Genomic DNA, 18,218 nt, shown 5'->3' on the forward strand with positions numbered 1-18,218 from the left:
TGAAACCTGACGACAGAGGAACCAGAACGTCAGCTGAGTGGTAACATAGTATAATTACTGCCACTATGGGGGTATCTAGAAAGAGTGAACAGAAGGAGTATATATCAAATTGGACCAACAAATTCAAGAACACGTGTGTTTCACCTGCACTCAGGGGCACCTCACCGGCACTCAGGGGCACCTCACCGGCACTCAGGGGCACCTCACCGGCACCTCACCGGCACTCAGGGGCACCCCTTCTGTTTTATCTATTTACATACCTAAAATGGCTACAGTGCCTCAGCACTGACTTATAGCCACATAGAAAGTACCACTACAGCCCCCCAGATCTTCCCTGGGAACGGCAGGGTCCCAAAGGTCGGATCCCACAAACCTACTACACAAGGGATGGCAGGTGTATGTGGGCCTGGGGGCTTTACCCAAAGATGGACAGCCAGTCCTCATGTGCAAGATATTTCCTCATACGTTAAGGAGAGAGTCCACACTGAACCATTTAATCAATAATTGTAATCATTCAGAAACCAACATAAATCTACAAATGACACACATATAGGGGCAGAAGTACTAAGCTCTGGAAAGTGATACATTAGAGCAGTGATTCCCAACCTCGGTCCTCACGGCACACTAACAGTCCTGGTTTTAATGCTATCCAAGCTTAAGCACAGAAGGTTAAATCAGTATAACCAAGGTACTAATTAAGTCACCTGTGTTCAACTATGGCTATCCTTAAAACCTGGACTGTTAGTGTGCCTTGAGGACAGTGGTTGGGAACCCATGAATAAGAGAGTGATAAACTACCAACCAGTCAACTCCTAAATGTCATTTTTCAAACACAGGGCCTGATTCAAAGCCGCTCGTAAGCGGCCGCTCGTACGCTTCAAGCGATCTTCGCACATCTGCGCATGCATATGGGTTGTAGTACGCATGCACGAACCAGTCAGTGCGGTCGGAAATTGTGTGCTCGCTAAATAGCGAATGCCTGCTAATTTGAGTGACAGGATGAGGCGTTTGTGGGTGGTAACAGGGGAAGGTGCTTGAAAACGGGGAGTGGAGATCAGAACGCAGGCGTGCCAAACGGTCAAAACGGGAGTTTTAAGGGTGTGCATGATTAACAAAGCAGCGTCATCGACCACGTCACTTGGTTGTCTTTTAGCCTGAACTGCTCTCATGATTGCGGTACGAAAATGCTACCACAAGAATAGCGAGCAGTTCATACGCCGTTCAATGTACTCGATTAATCAAATAGCGGAGATGACGTATGATGCGAGCGGCCAGGGGGCGTTTTTTCCAAAATAGTGAGCGCATGTTTCGTTCGCTCGTTCAGACACAGAGGCGTCAACAGACCGCAAAGAGCGAGCGCTTAATTTAAATAGCCAGCCCCTTTTTCTGAACGAGCGTCCGGCTCTGAATCAGGACCACAGCCTGTAAGATGACAGTTAGGAGCTGATTGATGTACTAAGCTCTGGAAAGTGATAAACTACCAACTAGAGTCTGTTTTTGTAGCCAGGTTGCTGGTGCTCCCAAGAGCCCAAAAGTATGCTATATTGTTAGACAAAGGGAACGCATTAGTTATGATAAATTATCTTTGTATTAAAGCATAACGTTTATTAGAAAAACATGTTAAAATAAATAAGTATCCTGACTCCACATATAGACATTGGCGACAATATTCTAAAATAAATCTTATTGTTCCACTCCTAAGTATTCACAAATATATTCTCTGTATATAATATAGTCACAGTCTCTTTAGGAGGATAAAGTATTATTTTACTCCTGGTACTATCATTATTACACAGTAATCAAATACATAGACAATAATACTGCCGATTACTTCAGCTCAAATGAGAAAGTGAGAGATATGGTAAGAACTTACCTTTGTTATCTCTCTTTCTACAAAGTCCATAGGGTCCACAGGGTGACCTTGGGGTATAGGTGATGCAGTCATTCGGGCACCTTACACAGTACATTTTTTCTCCCAGGATGCACTGGGTCTCCCCCTATACCCCGCCCCTGGGCCAGAGACAGAGACACCTCCGTTTTTTAGCAAGACAAAGGCCGGAAGAGGATAAGAGAGAGAGAAGAAAGTCTGCAACACACAAGAATCACAATCTCACACAGAAAGAGACGGAAAACCTGTGTCCACAGTACAGTACATCTGAAACACAGGTGTGTCAGGGTGGGTGCCCTGTGGACCCTGTGGACTTCATAGAAAGAGAAATAACAAAGGTAAGTTCTTACCATATCTCATTTTCTACTTCAGGGTCCATAGAGGTCCACAGGGCGACCTTGGGGATGTCCCAAAGCAGTACCTTCAAGGGTGGGGATGCTCCTGCGCTGAGAGGAGAATCTGGCCGGCCCAATAATTTCTTCATTAATGTGGACACTGGAGACCACATTAGGAAGGAACAAAGGGCGAGTTCGAAGCACAGCCCTGTCCCTGTGAAAAACTAGAAATGTGGAACGACAAGAGAGAGCCCCTAAATAAGAAACTCTTCTGGCGGAAGCAATGGGCAGAAGAAAAACAGTCTTGGCGGGAAGCCATTTGATATCCACTGAGCCCTGTGGTTCAAAGGGAGGGCTCTGGAGTGCCTTTAGGACAACAGCCAAATCCCAAGGCGCTACAGGAGGGACAAAGGGAGGCTGGATATTAAGGACCCCCTGCAGAAAAGGTGAGGATGTCAGGGAGAGGAGCAATCCTTCGCTGGAACCACACTGAAAGAGCAGAGACATGCACCTTCAGTGAGGCAAGGCGGAGACCAAGGTCCAAACCCGCCTACAGGAAATCCAACACTCTCGATATCCTAAACACCTGGGGGTCATAACTTTTTGGACGACACCATTGGTAAATTCTAGCAGGTTTACGTGCTCTGAGCATGGTGGTAACCACAGAGCCGGAAAAACCGTTGGACCTTAAGAGGGATGTCTCAAGAGCCACGCGTCAACGACAGACGACCCAGATCTGGGCAGAGGCAAAGACCCTGAGACAACAGGTCCAGACGTTGAGAAGACAGCCACGGAGTGTTGATGGAGAGACTCCGAAGATCTGAGTACCATGGACGTAGGGGCCACGCTGGGGCCACCAGCAGGACCGTGCCTCCCTCTTGTTTGAACTTCCGAATTACCAGAGGAAGGAGGGAGATTGGAGGAAACAGGTACACAAACTGGAAAGTCCACTTGACTGACAGAGCGTGCAAGAGAGCACTGGCGTCTCTTGTCCTGGACCCGTACTGAGGCAGCTTGTGATTTAGTCGAGAGGCCATGAGGTCCACTTCTGGAAGGCCCCACCTGTCCACTAGGAGGTGAAATACTTCTTGGAGAAGAGACCATTCCCCGGGATTCACATCGTGATGGCTGAGGAAGTCCGCGTCCCAATTTAGCACTCCTGGAATGAACACCGCCATTATGGCTGGTAGATGGCCTTCTGCCAATGTCAGAATGCATGACACCTCTGTCATTGCTGCCGGACATCGAGTTCCTCCTTGATGGTTTAGGTAGGCCACAGTCGTGGTGCTGTCGGACTGCACTTGCACGGGCTTTCCGTGAAGCAGCAGCCTGGCTTGCTGTAGGGCCCGGAAGACTGCGTGAAGTTCCAATATGTTGATTGGAAGAGCAGATTCCTCTACGGTCCACCTTCCAATCCTGAAACCTGACATCCGTCGTCAGAAGGACCCAGTCCGAGATCCAAAAGGGGCGCCCCCTGGTGAGGTGGATCGTCTGTAGCCACCAAGTCAGAGACAGGTGCTCCTCCGGGGAGTGCACCATCATTTGAGTCCATATATGATGGGGAAATCCGTACCACCTGGAGAGGATCAATTTCTGCAGAGGCCAGAAATGAAACTGGGCATACTCCACCATGTCGAACAACACCACCATAGATCCCAGTAACTGCATCGCTGAGTGGACTGACACTCGGCGACTGTGAAGGCATCTGCGTACACGCATCTGCAAAGTGGAGATCTTTTCTGCCGTCAGAAAAATCCTTTGCTGTTGTGAATCCAACAGGGCTCCCAGATGGAGCATCCTTTGAGAAGGACTTAGTAAAGGACCAATTTATCAACCACCGTGTACCTGGAGCACAAATATCGTTAGCTGCAGGTGGTGGTGAAGCATCTCTGAGGACCCTGCTAGTAGCAAGAGGTCGTCTAAGTAAGGTAACAGGCTGATCCCCTGCAGCCGTAGATGGGCTGCCATTACCACCATGACCTTTGTAAACACCCGAGGTGCAGTGGGAAGGCCAAACGGTAGAGCCTGAAACTGGAAATGTTGTTGTGACACAGCAAACCTGAGAAAACATTGGTGAGCTGAAACAATAGGAATATGCAGGTATACATCCTGAATATCCAGGGATATCATAACATCCCCAGGTTCCATAGCCAGTATGACTGAGCGTAGGGTTTCCATCCTGATCCTGGGTACCCTGAGGAATTTGTTCAGGGACCTGAGATTGAGAATAGGACGGTGTAACCGGACCCCTTTCGTCTAGGCCAGCCCTGGTCACGGGTTAGCGCTTTTGGAATCCCACCCACCGTCAGTGACCGCCTGTCACTGACTCCGCCCACTGCTCCGTGGGCGTGTAACGATGCCCACGGAGCACCAAACTCTACCATTGGCGTTTGGAACCACTTTTTACGTTACCCTCAGGCTCCTACCTCGGCACCTGGAACCGCTTCTGCTGCGTATGCGTTTGATTAGCTGCGGAAACACCTCCTGTTTGGTGTCGGCTGTTCCCCCCCCTGATCCCTCGCAATGGACCAGGTCTGCACGGTAGCTTGGCAGAGGGCTTGAACTTGGAGACTCGGAGCTCTTACGCAGAATAGCAGGAGAACGGAATAGCGTTTTGGCGCAATTCTGATGGTCGCAGGATTGAGATACAATTAAAGTCAGGCAAACGGTGTTTTATTCCTCACAGCCTTAAAGAAGACTCAACCTTCTGAATGAAGGGGAATAATCAGCATACAGGATTCTTATCAAGTCAGCAGCTCTTCTCCTCAAAGAAGTTACAGGGTTGTACAACATACAGGGCTCACAGTCCCTCTTTTTATGTCATTCTTACACAAAACATCGCAGGGGGCAAATCTGCCCTGTGTTCCTCTCAACCAATCATGATTCCTCAGAAAATATAATTTAACAGCATATTACATTTCAAAGGAGTCACCCAAACCTAAACAAAACTGATTTATCATACAGTATAACATGCTGACATAACATTTCACAGTTAATAGTAAATGACATTCATCCTTCACAATGGAAGTATCAATCAGTTTGGCATTCCCAACCTTAACACATTCAGTGACATCCAAAAGGTTCTTAACAACAAATTGTCTTTTCAAAGTAAGTTCTGTACATGAAGGGTTTGGCTATATGACACCATTCACACCTTCACACAGAGACCTTCCAGCCAGAGTTCACTGACCACAACAGGTCTTCCTATCCATCAGACCTCCTGCTAGTATCTGCAGACACAGAGGCTGGTCATGTCATATACAGGCATATATTTAAGAAGTGCATTTTCTCTACAAAATATACATTTAAACCATATAGTGCATAGCCTATTAAATATACGTTGCTTCATGCACTAATGCATTGCAGATCAGCTACAGTGCATTACAGCAATACATATATACTTTAATACAGTTTACTGTGACCCATGTGCAGTGTGCTTATAAACTGTGTCCTCACTGAGACCGTAAATGTTTCAGCGCTGGTCGCAGTGGCTCTCAGCATGCAGCCACACCCTACCTACATAGTGGGTCCTGACAGTGACATGTAAAACTTTAAAAAACACACTTATTAACACTCAGCGCATAGCTCAGAGTATACATTTACAATGGGCGCCTGGTGCCTTTTTGTACTTTCAAAAATGGCGGCACAGCACGGGGGTTAACCCCTTCAGTGGTGTGGCAGCCATTAACCCCGTGTGGCCTGCCTCCGGCCACACTAATTTCTTAGACGTAGCTCTTTCCTCCCTCTTTCTTAATGACTACTACCATTGGCAAAGACATGAGTACTGATGATTGGAGCTGCCCGCTATCACTCAGGAATAGAGCACAGTGATTGGCTGAATGTAAGTTGAAAAACCAGACAGGATCAGCACGGAGCCCATGGCGATCAGGTGACCAAGCCTTAGGCGAAACGCACGACCTAGCCACTTCATGCAGCACCAGCAACTTCAAACACACCACTCCAGCAGCCTCTTTACATGGACCTGTGAGAACTAGGTACTCTCCTTGCTTTCCCTCATAGCGCTCTCTCATCTGGGGGGATGCCGGTGACTTCTCCTGCAATGCCGGCTAGGTAACAGGAGTTAGACACAGCGGATGTCCAAGAAAGCAGAAGAGCTGCTGTTGTTTCTTCCAAGGTCAGCGTCTTCCTCTCTCTCATCCACTGTTCGATCCCAGACAGGGGAAAGTAGAAGTGGATAGCCGCTCATCTTCTAACCCTGGATCTTACTTTTTTCATTTACTCAACACCATTATTTGATATTCACACATTGGATCAGAAGGGCAATTCAATATCTATTTCAGTGCTATACCTTCAAGGATCGTTTTATACTTAGCTTCATTATAGCTCAGATTTGTATAACAGGATTAAGTGATTTCCTTATGCATTTTATGTTCATCAGGCCAACATTGTGTTACTCATGTGTAATTTGCTGCAATCTGGTCTAACTTTCATCTATGTTTCTAGCCCAATTATATTGGTATTTATCATTGTATATGTGTCTCCATAGTCCTGTCCATTCAGAGGACGGAGTCATTAATCAGAATCTATTTGTGTGAGAGCTGTTCTGTTCACGCAGGTTTTCATATGATTTAATTTTCACTTCTTCTTAATTTGCAGCATTATCTTGATTATATTTATTATTTATTCATACCAGTCATATTATCACTAAACTTGAATTGTTATTAATCATCAGCCTGGAATATTGTTGTTTGACCAATAGGTTCTAGTGATATATTTATGGCCATTGCAGTGTTATATTTTTTTGACTGAGAAAGGAATTTAATAATCAATCTAAGTTGAGAGAATTTACCTTTTACCAATCTACAGTATTGCTATTATTATATATTTACTTTATTATGTAATAGAGGTTATATTACTATCATCTTTTCTATACTTATCTGGAGTGGGTGTTTATCCCTGAAGGACGGATATAATCTATATAGTATTTATCTTATTTCTTTCTGCCTCAGGGCTCATTTGAGAGATTTATTAGACAATTTATTTTCGCCTTCGCATACACTTGTATGTATTATTTTAGAATGATCTTTTAATATTCAAACATGTTTTGTGTTATTTAATGATTTTTTGGCGTGTATTAATCATCACTCTTTTTAGAGGGAATCCAATAAAGGTTACATTTTAGTGACCATCAATATTATTCATCATTTATTATCTTTATTTTCAGTTAAATATTTTTTTCCAGAGTGCCCCCAAAAAGATTGTTTTTGTCTTCTGTTGCCCTTAGCAAGAGGTTTTTTGTATGTGTATTACACAAATTCTTGGGGTGCACCACCATTAGAGGGTCATCAATAAATAAATATTACATGATAGACCATTATTTTGGTTGAGAGGTTTTCAACCTCTTTCTATAGATTTTTCATCAGTGCGGACTCCTTACATTTTTCAGAATAATAACAATAACAACAATAATAATAATAACAATACCTGCACTTAATGGCACTTACTGGTCAACTACAGAGACTTCGCGCCTAGTAGGACAAAGTGCTACATACACTGACCACCAACAGGAGGAGAGGTATGTAGGGGGACTCGTACTCCGCAACGCCCGCCGAGATCTGCGACATGCAGCCAGGAGAAAACCTCATGGGGGGTGGAGCCGGAAGGAGGAAGCGGTCACAGTTTAGCCAGAATGCAGTGTAAAGGCGCGCTGTGCAGGGGGGAGGAGCCGGCTGCTAGACAGGGAAGGCTGCCTCCCCTGGCCAGCGTTTAACCCCTAGGACGCTGCAGCGTTCCTCCCAACTCCAGCCCTCTGTCCCAGGTGGCTTTGTGGAAGCGCAGGACTCAGTGCCTGGTCCCACATGCTGTCAACCCCAGGGAGTCCCGAGCCCTGGAGGAAACTAGACTGCGATTCGGCACGCACCACCGGGGCGCGTGTCGCTTACCTGCTGCCCCGTAACATCTGGCCGCAGTCAAGGGATCCTCAGGGGTCTCTGCTAGTCAAGACCCCAAAAGCCCACCGAGAACCCCGGATCAATACCGGCATCTCGGCGCCAGGGGGGTGATGACGCGGCAGTGCGAACTTCCACTGGACTCTCTGGGCTGACGCACTAGAAGAGTCTTCAAACTTCAGGGGCTGTTTAGCAACAGCCCTACTGCGTGTCAAGTGACTGACTCAGGCCGGGCACCACAGGAAACTGAGGAGCTTCCGGCCCGGGGGTGGAGTATAGAGGGAGACACGTTGCATCCTGGGAGAAGAATTCACGGTGTAAGGTGAACGGATGACTCTGCATCACCTATACCCCAAGGTCACCCCCTGTGGACCTTCTATGGATCCTGAAGTAGAAAAAAAAACAATATTATATAAAATGAGGGCACTCAGAATGATAGGAGCTTTGGGTACATGAATAAAGTGTTCCATGTATGTACTGCAGGTGGCATTATATTTATCACTGCTGTCTATAGCAATCTCACTGGCCGCACTGTCAGGACCAGAAGAAGCTGCTGCACAGCCCCGAAGGGGATTCGTCAAACAAAACAACAAATATAACAAAAAAATTGTCGACCCCTTTAATATTCAACGCTATGCAGTATGGCGATAAACGGTTATTATTAGCATAGAGCTATGCCGCACAGACGTTACCTATTACTGAGGCCAGCTTAGGAGGAGCTTTCTGCAGAGGAAACTTTACAAAGATGGAGCGGCTGACGTGCTGATGGTTATATTCTAGTTCTGCCTCAGCCAGGGCCGTCCTATACAGCAGGGGGATAAATAAAAATGGTTATTTCTATATGTACCAATTCTCACACAGCTAATAACCTGATATCTTTATGTTCCCTGATCAATAATTCCTATGATTCATCAAAATGCAAAGGTACCATTACACAAGTCTATAGCCTATAGGGGGAAGGGAGCCAGAACGTGGGCTAATCTCATAGCAATGTAGCCTATAGGGGGAAGGGAGCAAGAACGTGGGCCAAGCCTATAGGGGGAAGGGAGCCAGAACGTGGGCTTATCTCATGGCAATGTAGCCTATAGGGGGAAGGGAACCAGAACGTGGGCTAATCTCATATTCATGGCAATGTAGCCTATAGGGGGAAGGGAGCCAGAACGTGGGCTAATCTCATATTCATGGCAATGTAGCCTATAGGGGGAAGGGAGCAAGAACGTGGGCCATGCCTATAGGGGGAAGGGAGCCAGAACGTGGGCTAATCTCATGGCAATGTAGCCTATAGGGGGAAGGGAGCCAGAACGTGGGCTAATCTCATAGCAATGTAGCCTATAGGGGGAAGGGAGCCAGAACGTGGGCTAATCTCATAGCAATGTAGCCTATAGGGGGAAGGGAGCCAGAACGTGGGCTAATCTCATATTCATGGCAATGTAGCCTATAGGGGGAAGGGAGGCAGAACGTGGGCCATGACTATAGGGGGAAGGGAGCCAGAACGTGGGCTAATCTCATGGCTATGTAGCCTATAGGGGGAAGGGAGCCAGAACGTGGGCTAATCTCATATTCATGGCAATGTAGCCTATAGGGGGAAGGGAGCCAGATCGTGGGCTAATCTCATGGTAATGTAACCTATAGGGGGAAGGGAGGCAGAACGTGGGCTAATCTCATATTCATGGCAATGTAGCCTATAGGGGGAAGGGAGACAGAATGTGGGCTAATCTAATGGTAATGTAGCCTATAGGGGGAAGGGAGCCAGAACGTGGGCTAATCTCATGGCAATGTAGCCTATAGGGGGAAGGGAGCCAGAACGTGGGCTAATCTAATGGTAATGTAGCCTATAGGTGGAAAGAAGCCAGAACGTGGGCTAATCTCATGGCAATGTAGCCTATAGGGGGAAGGGAGCCAGAACGTGGGCCATGCCTATAGGGGGAAGGGAGCCAGAACGTGGGCCATGCCTATAGGGGGAAGGGAGCCAGAACATGGGCTTATCTCATGGCAATGTAGCCTATAGGGGGAAGGGAGCCAGAACGTGGGCTAATCTCATATTCATGGCAATGTAGCCTATAGGGGGAAGGGAGGCAGAACGTGGGCCATGGCTATAGGGGGAAGGGAGCCAGAACGTGGGCTAATCTCATGGCAATGTAGCCTATAGGGGGAAGGGAGCCAGAACGTGGGCTAATCTCATATTCATGGCAATGTAGCCTATAGGGGGAAGGGAAGCAGAACGTGGGCTAATCTCATATTCATGGCAATGTAGCCTATAGGGGAAGGGAGCCAGAACGTGGGCTAATCTCATAGCAATGTAGCCTATAGGGGGAAGGGAGCAAGAACATGGGCCATGCCTATAGGGGGAAGGGAGCCAGAACGTGGGCTTATCTCATGGCAATGTAGCCTATAGGGGGAAGGGAGCCAGAACGTGGGCTAATCTCATATTCATGGCAATGTAGCCTATAGGGGGAAGGGAGGCAGAACGTGGGCCATGGCTATAGGGGGAAGGGAGCCAGAACGTGGGCTAATCTCATGGCAATGTAGCCTATAGGGGGAAGGGAGCCAGAACGTGGGCTAATCTCATATTCATGGCAATGTAGCCTATAGGGGGAAGGGAGGCAGAACGTGGGCCATGGCTATAGGGGGAAGGGAGCCAGAACGTGGGCTAATCTCATGGCAATGTAGCCTATAGGGGGAAGGGAGCCAGAACGTGGGCTAATCTCATATTCATGGCAATGTAGCCTATAGGGGGAAGGGAGGCAGAACGTGGGCCATGGCTATAGGGGGAAGGGAGCCAGAACGTGGGCTAATCTCATGGCTATGTAGCCTATAGGGGGAAGGGAGCCAGAACGTGGGCTAATCTCATATTCATGGCAATGTAGCCTATAGGGGGAAGGGAGGCAGAACGTGGGCTAATCTCATATTCATGGCAATGTAGCCTATAGGGGGAAGGGAGGCAGAACGTGGGCCATGGCTATAGGGGGAAGGGAGCCAGAACGTGGGCTAATCTCATGGCAATGTAGCCTATAGGGGGAAGGGAGCCAGAACGTGGGCTAATCTCATATTCATGGCAATGTAGCCTATAGGGGGAAGGGAGGCAGAACGTGGGCTAATCTCATATTCATGGCAATGTAGCCTATAGGGGGAAGGGAAGCAGAACGTGGGCTAATCTAATGGTAATGTAGCCTATAGAGGGAAGGGAGCCAGAACATGGGCTATGTAGCCTACAGGGGGAAGGGAGACAGAACGTGGGCTAATCTCACATTCATGGCAATGTAGCCTATAGGGGGAAGGGAGCCACAACATGGGCTAATCTCATGGCAATGTAGCCTACAGGGGAAAGGGAGCCAGAACGTGGGCTAATCTCATGGCAATGTAGCCTATAGGGAGAAGGGAGCCAGAACGTGGGCTAATCTCATGGCAATGTAGCCTATAGGGAGAAGGGTGCCATGAGATTAGCCCACGTTCTGGCTCCCTTCTCCCTATAGGCTACATTGCCATGAGATTAGCCCACGTTCTGGCTCCCTTTCCCTATAGGCTACATAGCCATGAGTTTAGGCTACATAGCCAGAACGTGGGCTAATCTCATGGCACTGTAGCCTATAGGGGGGAAGGGAGCCAGAACGTGGGCTAATCTCATGGCAAAGTAGCCTATAGGGAGAAGGGAGCCAGAATGTGGGTTAATCTCATATTCATGGCAATGTAGCCTATAGGGGGAAGTGAGCCAGAACGTGGGTAATCTTAGGGCAATATAGCCTATAGGGGGAAGGGAGCCAGAACATGGGCTAATCTCATGGCAATCTAGCCTATAGGAGGAAGGGAGCCAGAACGTGGGCTAATCTCATATTCATGGCAATGTAGCCTATAGGGGGAAGGGAGCCAGAACGTGGGCTAATCTCATGGCAATGTAGCCTATAGGAGGAAGGGAGCCAGAACGTGGGCTAATCTCATATTCATGGCAATGTAGCCTATAGGGGTAAGGGAGCCAGAACGTGGGCTAATCTCATATTCATGGCAATGTAGCCTATAGGGGGAAGGGAGCTAATCTAATCTACCTCATGAATATCAGTCATGCCCAATGGATATTAGTCACTATTTCATAGCACATTAATCGATGCATACAAAAGAATTGCCTCCATTGTATAAAATGTAATGTTTTAAGCAGTGAAATACATTTAAACAGTGAGACAATAATTGGGTACACACCAGACCCAAAATGTACTCAGACAGACAGCAGAAAGCCACTGCCATACAATGCAGGGTCTACAGAATCCACATACAGTAATTGCCAGGGACTTTAATTACCCATATATGGGAACTTATATTAGTGTTCTCACCAGGGCCTATTGCACCGGTGACCCATCTGGTATATTTCCCAAACTGCCCAGCTGTCAAACCGTTCCAATGTCTGTGGCTGACACCAGTTCATCCCACTCACCATTACATTCCTCCCACCCACCGTCCCTCCCACTCCTCCTTACACCCCTCCACTCTCCGTTCATCACACTCCTCCTTACATCCCTCCACTCACCGTCCCTACTACTCCACCTTACATCCCTCCACTCACCATCCATCCCACTCCTCATTACACCCCTGCACTCACCATCCATCCCACTCCTCATTATATCCCTCCACTCACCGTCCATCCCACTCCTCCTTTTATTCCTCCACTCACCGTCCCTCCCACTCCTCCTTACATCTCTCCACTCACCGTCCCTCCCACTCCTCCTTACATCCCTCCACTCACCATCCATCCCACTCCTCTTTACACCCCTCCCACTCCTCCTTACATCCCTCCACTCACCGTCCATCCCACTCCTCCTTACATCCCTCCACTCACCGTCCATCCCACTCCTCCGTACATCCCTCCACTCACCATCCATCCCACTCCTCCTTACACCCCTCCACTCACCATCCCTCCCACTCCTCCTTACATCCCACCACTCACCGTACATCCCACTCCTCCTTACATCCCTCCACTCACCGTCAATCCCAGTCCTCCTTACATCTCTCCACTCACCGTCCCTCCCACTCCTCCTTACATCCCTCCACTCACTGTCCCTCCCACTCCTCCTTACATCCCTCCACTCACCGTCCATCCCACTCCACCTTACATCCCTCCACTCACCGTCCATCCCACTCCTCCTTACATCCCTCCACTCACCGTCCATCCCACTCCACCTTACATCCCTCCACTCACTGTCCATCCCACTCCTCCTTACATCCCTCCACTCACCATCCATCCCACTCCTCCTTACACCCCTCCACTCACCATCCATCTCATTACATCCCTCCACTCACTGTCCATCCCATTCCTCATTACATCCCTCCACTCACCGTCCATCCCACTCCTCCTTACATCCCTCCACTCACCATCCATCCCACTCCTCCTTACACCCCTCCACTCACCGTCCATCCCACTCCTCAGTAGATCCCTCCCAGTCACCATCCATCCCGCTCATTTGACCTTTACCAATCACCGTCCATCCTACTCCTCATTAGACCTCGCCCAGACACAGTCCATCCCACACCACATTGGATCTCTCCCCTTCACCATCTATCTCACGCCTCTTATGACCCCTCCCAGTCACTGTCCCTGCCAGTCACCATCCATCCCACTGCTCATTAGACCCCTGCCACTTAGTGTGACATGTATTAGAGTGATAGGTAGAGTGGCAGGACTGTGTTTTATAATTAATATGAGTCTACAGTCTGTCCCCACCCGGCTACTTTATAATGCTACGGGCTGGAGTCTTTGTCTGGGGATGGCACACGCTAAGGAGACAGTGATCATCCCCTGTGCAGGGAATGGGGCAGTATGATGGGGCGGTGCATGTGTTCCTGGAGGCGTAGGTATCAGGAGGAGGATTAAGGCTGCCAAAGTCACCAGCTATCGTGTGTAGACAGAGAACACGCATCGTTACCCGCCAGTTGTCCCCTTATTATAATAATGATGATACTCTGATCCGCACATTCATATTACACTGGTGTGAATGCAGAAGGTTATTTTTAGTTACCATTCATTATTGCTTTTATGTATTCTTATTCAGTTGCACCGGGCATAATATATCATACAGCTGTTAAAGTGATATTAATGATTTAAGCACTTTAATAAGTAACCAAGAATCATATAAGAGAAATCAGGTTTCTAACCTGGTTGACGGAGACCAAAACACAGGTCTGTAATCCTGGTATATGTGACCCTAAAAGCAGAAAATAGAACAGATTTAATACTTCCTGTAACCTAATTATATTGTATTTTCTGTATTTATATTTATCAAACGTAAATAGCACAAACTTCCCCAATGGCTAATCACTGCCTACCACAATCTGTAACTTGACAGTAACAGAAAATGACAAAATATGCATCAAATAAGAAAACTGATTAATTATACACAAAGGGGTCGATTCAATCGTTTATCACTAGTCTAAAGTGACAGATTCACATGTGATGGTCGCATTCTCGCACCCTAATGCCAAATTAAGTGGCTTCTCCCATGCTTAGTGCCAGGCGTGGCGTAGTGTATGTATATATATATATATATATATATATATATATATATATATACATATACACACACACACACACACACGAGAGAGAGAGAGAGAGAGAGAGAGAGAGAGAGCGCTATAAAGCACTGTAGCTGATCTGCAATGCATTGGTGTATAAAGCAGAGTATATTGAATAGTCTATGGCATGTGTAAATGTATGTATATGTAAGATGTGTCTTAGTATAAGGAATGAGCAACTGCTGCAGGAAATGAGATGCTAATTGTCATTTCCTAGCAGGAGTCTGATGAATGGAAAGATCTTGTTGTGGGGAGACCTGGGGGTACAGTTACTAAAGTGAGAGTTTTTAGTGGAGATGTCGCCCATAGCAACCAACCAGATTCTACTTAACATTTAACTAGCACTTTCTAGAAGAGAATAGCTGGAACCTGATTGGTTGCCATTAGTAAATATACCCCCTGGATGGAAGCTCTCTGTGGTTAGAGCGTCACGTGGCCGAGCAGAGGTGACTGTGACCGGCCGAGCAGAGGTGACTGTGACCGGCCGAGCAGAGGTGACTGTGACCGGCCGAGCAGAGGTGACTGTGACCGGCCGAGCAGAGGTGACTGTGACCGGCCGAGCAGAGGTGACTGTGACCGGCCGAGCAGAGGTGACTGTGACCGGCCGAGCAGAGGTGACTGTGACCGGCCGAGCAGAGGTGACTGTGACCGGCCGAGCAGAGGTGACTGTGACCGGCCGAGCAGAGGTGACTGTGACCGGCCGAGCAGAGGTGACTGTGACCGGCCGAGCAGAGGTGACTGTGACCGGCCGAGCAGAGGTGACTGTGACCGGCCGAGCAGAGGTGACTGTGACCGGCCGAGCAGAGGTGACTGTGACCGGCCGAGCAGAGGTGACTGTGACCGGCCGAGCAGAGGTGACTGTGACCGGCCGAGCAGAGGTGACTGTGACCGGCCGAGCAGAGGTGACTGTGACCGGCCATCCTGGGTCCAACCCTTGTAGTTACTTGGGTTGGATTGCTGGGTCACTATACCAAAGTTATTTTTAAGGTAGCCTTTTACACTGAGCTGCGACCCGGGTAGACCCAGCAATAACCAGAGAGTTTTAGCCATGGTGTAAAAGGGGTATTGGAAGCATTTGAAGGTAAAAAGTCGCAAGAAAAGAAGCTACTGAATCTCGCCACAGAATGACACGACTAGAAGGACTGTTTAAGGCATAAGGAAGTAAGATGTACGTGGACACATCGGTACGTGCCCTGTGCACAGACTGCCACTGTATGTAGTCTATCCTATTCAAGTGAATGCAGGCCCAAATCACCTTTCCCCCCCACACATGGTGCCACACCTATCTCTTGCATTGGTGTCATCAATACATTTTGTTTTAGGTATTTACTCAGCTTTAACTTGACAGATCAAAATGAAGCAAAGTGCAGCTTATTTCTAGGCGTTTACACTACAAAATGATGCAGTTTTTAGGAAAATCGGTTCAGTCGTTATTGTGCCAACTTGAAACAAACAGACACAACATATACACACACTGAAGTGCCAAAAGCCATGGGATAGATGCCTGGTATCGTGTAGGACCCCCTCTAGCCCGGCAAAGCTCAGCAACTTGACATGGCATGGATTCCACAAGTGGACGGAAGACCTCTGGAGAGATGCTGACACATGCCCTCTAGATAGCTTCTCACAGCTCCCTGATATTTACAGGTGCAGGATCTTGGGTGCGAATGGACGTCTCCACCACGTCCCATAGATGCTCCACTGGGTTCATGTCGGGCGAATGTAGTGACCACACCATTCGTCGGAACTCTCCAGAATGTGCCCCGAACAAATTCTGGACAACTTGGGAGCGATGACACGGTGCATTATCCTGCTGGAATATTCCATCATTGTGGGGGTACATTAAGTCCATAAAGAGCTGCAAATGGTCATCAAGCAATGCAATGTATCAGTTTTTTGCGGTACCGCTGCCAAAGTCGCCATGCTTTGAGAACGTTGCAAAGGAGATGTTGAGGAAATTAGATCCAGCAGCGTAACAGAGCATTGGCCAGAGGAAAATTGGGAGTCGCAGGGTTTGCTAAACCCGTTACATAGAAGTACACAAGAGCAATTGCAGCCGTACATGAACTGCATGCACCTGACAGGCCGTTATAGCCAGAAAACAGGAACTTAATCTCATTACATCTGACAGGCCATCAAGGAAAGCTAAATATGTCATTAGGTTCTATTGGAAATATTTCTCCGGACCATAAAGTAAAATAAAGAAAAAATTGTGGAACAAAAAAAATATCAAATAAAACATTAGAGAGGACAACATTAACGTTTGTGAAGTTGTAGTAAGTGACCACTTTTCATTTGTTGATTGGCACATCACATAATTGCTCTGCAAGGTTTAGCTTAGGAATGCTATAGCATACGTATGTAACCCTTACATTAGCATAATAATTAGAATTAGCGCGCTATACCTTTTCATGCATTTTGTAGAAAACATCCAGTTGTTTTGCCTCATACTTCTTATCGAAAGTGTAATAGCAGTTATCCCAGTCAGCCATTATCCCCCAGCGGATGAATGAGGCTTTCTGCTTCTCAATGGCTTTTTCTGCAAACACCCTGGCTAGATAGAGAAGCACTCATTAATGTCACTGTAACAGAACAAGGGATCTTCCTCCTGCACACACAAAGGCCCTGATGTAACACCCTGGCTAGATAGAGAAGCACTCAATGTCACTGTAACAGAACATGGGATCTTCCTCCTGCACACACAAAGGCCCTGATGTAACACCCTGGATAGATAGAGAAGCACTCATTAATGTCACTGTAACAGAACAAGGGATCTTCCTCCTGCACACACAAAGGCCCTGATGTAACACCCTGGCTAGATAGAAAAGCACTCATTAATGTCACTGTAACAGAACATGGGATCTTCCTCCTGCACACACAAAGGCCCTGATGTAACACCCTGGCTAGATAGAGAAGCACTCATTAATGTCACTGTAACAGAACATGGGATCTTCCTCCTGCACACACAAAGGCCCTGATGTAACACCCTGGCTAGATAGAGAAGCACTCATTAATGTCACTGTAACAGAACATGGAATCTTCCTCCTGCACACACAAAGGCCCTGATGTAGCACCATGGCTAGATAGAGAAGCACTCATTAATGTCACTGTAACAGAACAAGGGATCTTCCTCCTGCACACACAAAGACCCTGATGTAACACCCTGGCTAGATAGAGAAGATCCATTAATGTCACTGTAACAGAACATGGGATCTTCCTCCTGCACACACAAAGGCCCTGATGTAACACCCTGGATAGATAGAGAAGCATCCATTAATGTCACTGTAACAGAACATGGGATCTTTCTCCTGCACACACAAAGGCCCTGATGTAACACCCTGGCTAGATAGAGAAGCGCTCATTAATGTCACTGTAACAGAATTTGGGATCTTCCTCCTGCACACACAAAGGCCCTGATGTAACAGCCTTTGAGCTGCGGGAAGCACCAGCTTGGTTTTTGATTTACAATAAATTGTGGCTTTAAATTATTATAATGATAGAAAGTTTGATTGTCTTACTTTTGCACTTAAG

General features: G+C 47.5%; 1 protein-coding gene across 1 annotated transcript in view; it reads right to left on the bottom strand.

Annotated features, from left to right (window-relative positions):
- Window positions 1–17,241, bottom strand: part of IARS2 (isoleucyl-tRNA synthetase 2, mitochondrial) — a gene marked incomplete at its 5' end in the record, with an annotated part of 211,516 nt that extends 194,275 nt beyond the window's left edge. The window contains 3 exons of the mRNA XM_088465027.1: window positions 8,825–8,934; window positions 14,271–14,320; window positions 17,093–17,241. Of these exons, the coding sequence (XP_088321153.1) occupies window positions 8,825–8,934; window positions 14,271–14,320; window positions 17,093–17,241 (309 nt within the window). The remainder of the gene's footprint in view (window positions 1–8,824; window positions 8,935–14,270; window positions 14,321–17,092) is intronic.
- Between the last annotated feature and the right edge of the window lie 977 nt (window positions 17,242–18,218).

The sequence above is a fragment of the Taudactylus pleione genome, unplaced genomic scaffold (genome assembly GCF_031769625.1).
Source record: "Taudactylus pleione unplaced genomic scaffold, aTauple2 ptg001804l, whole genome shotgun sequence".
In the NCBI taxonomy this organism is placed as follows: Eukaryota; Metazoa; Chordata; class Amphibia; order Anura; family Myobatrachidae; genus Taudactylus; species Taudactylus pleione.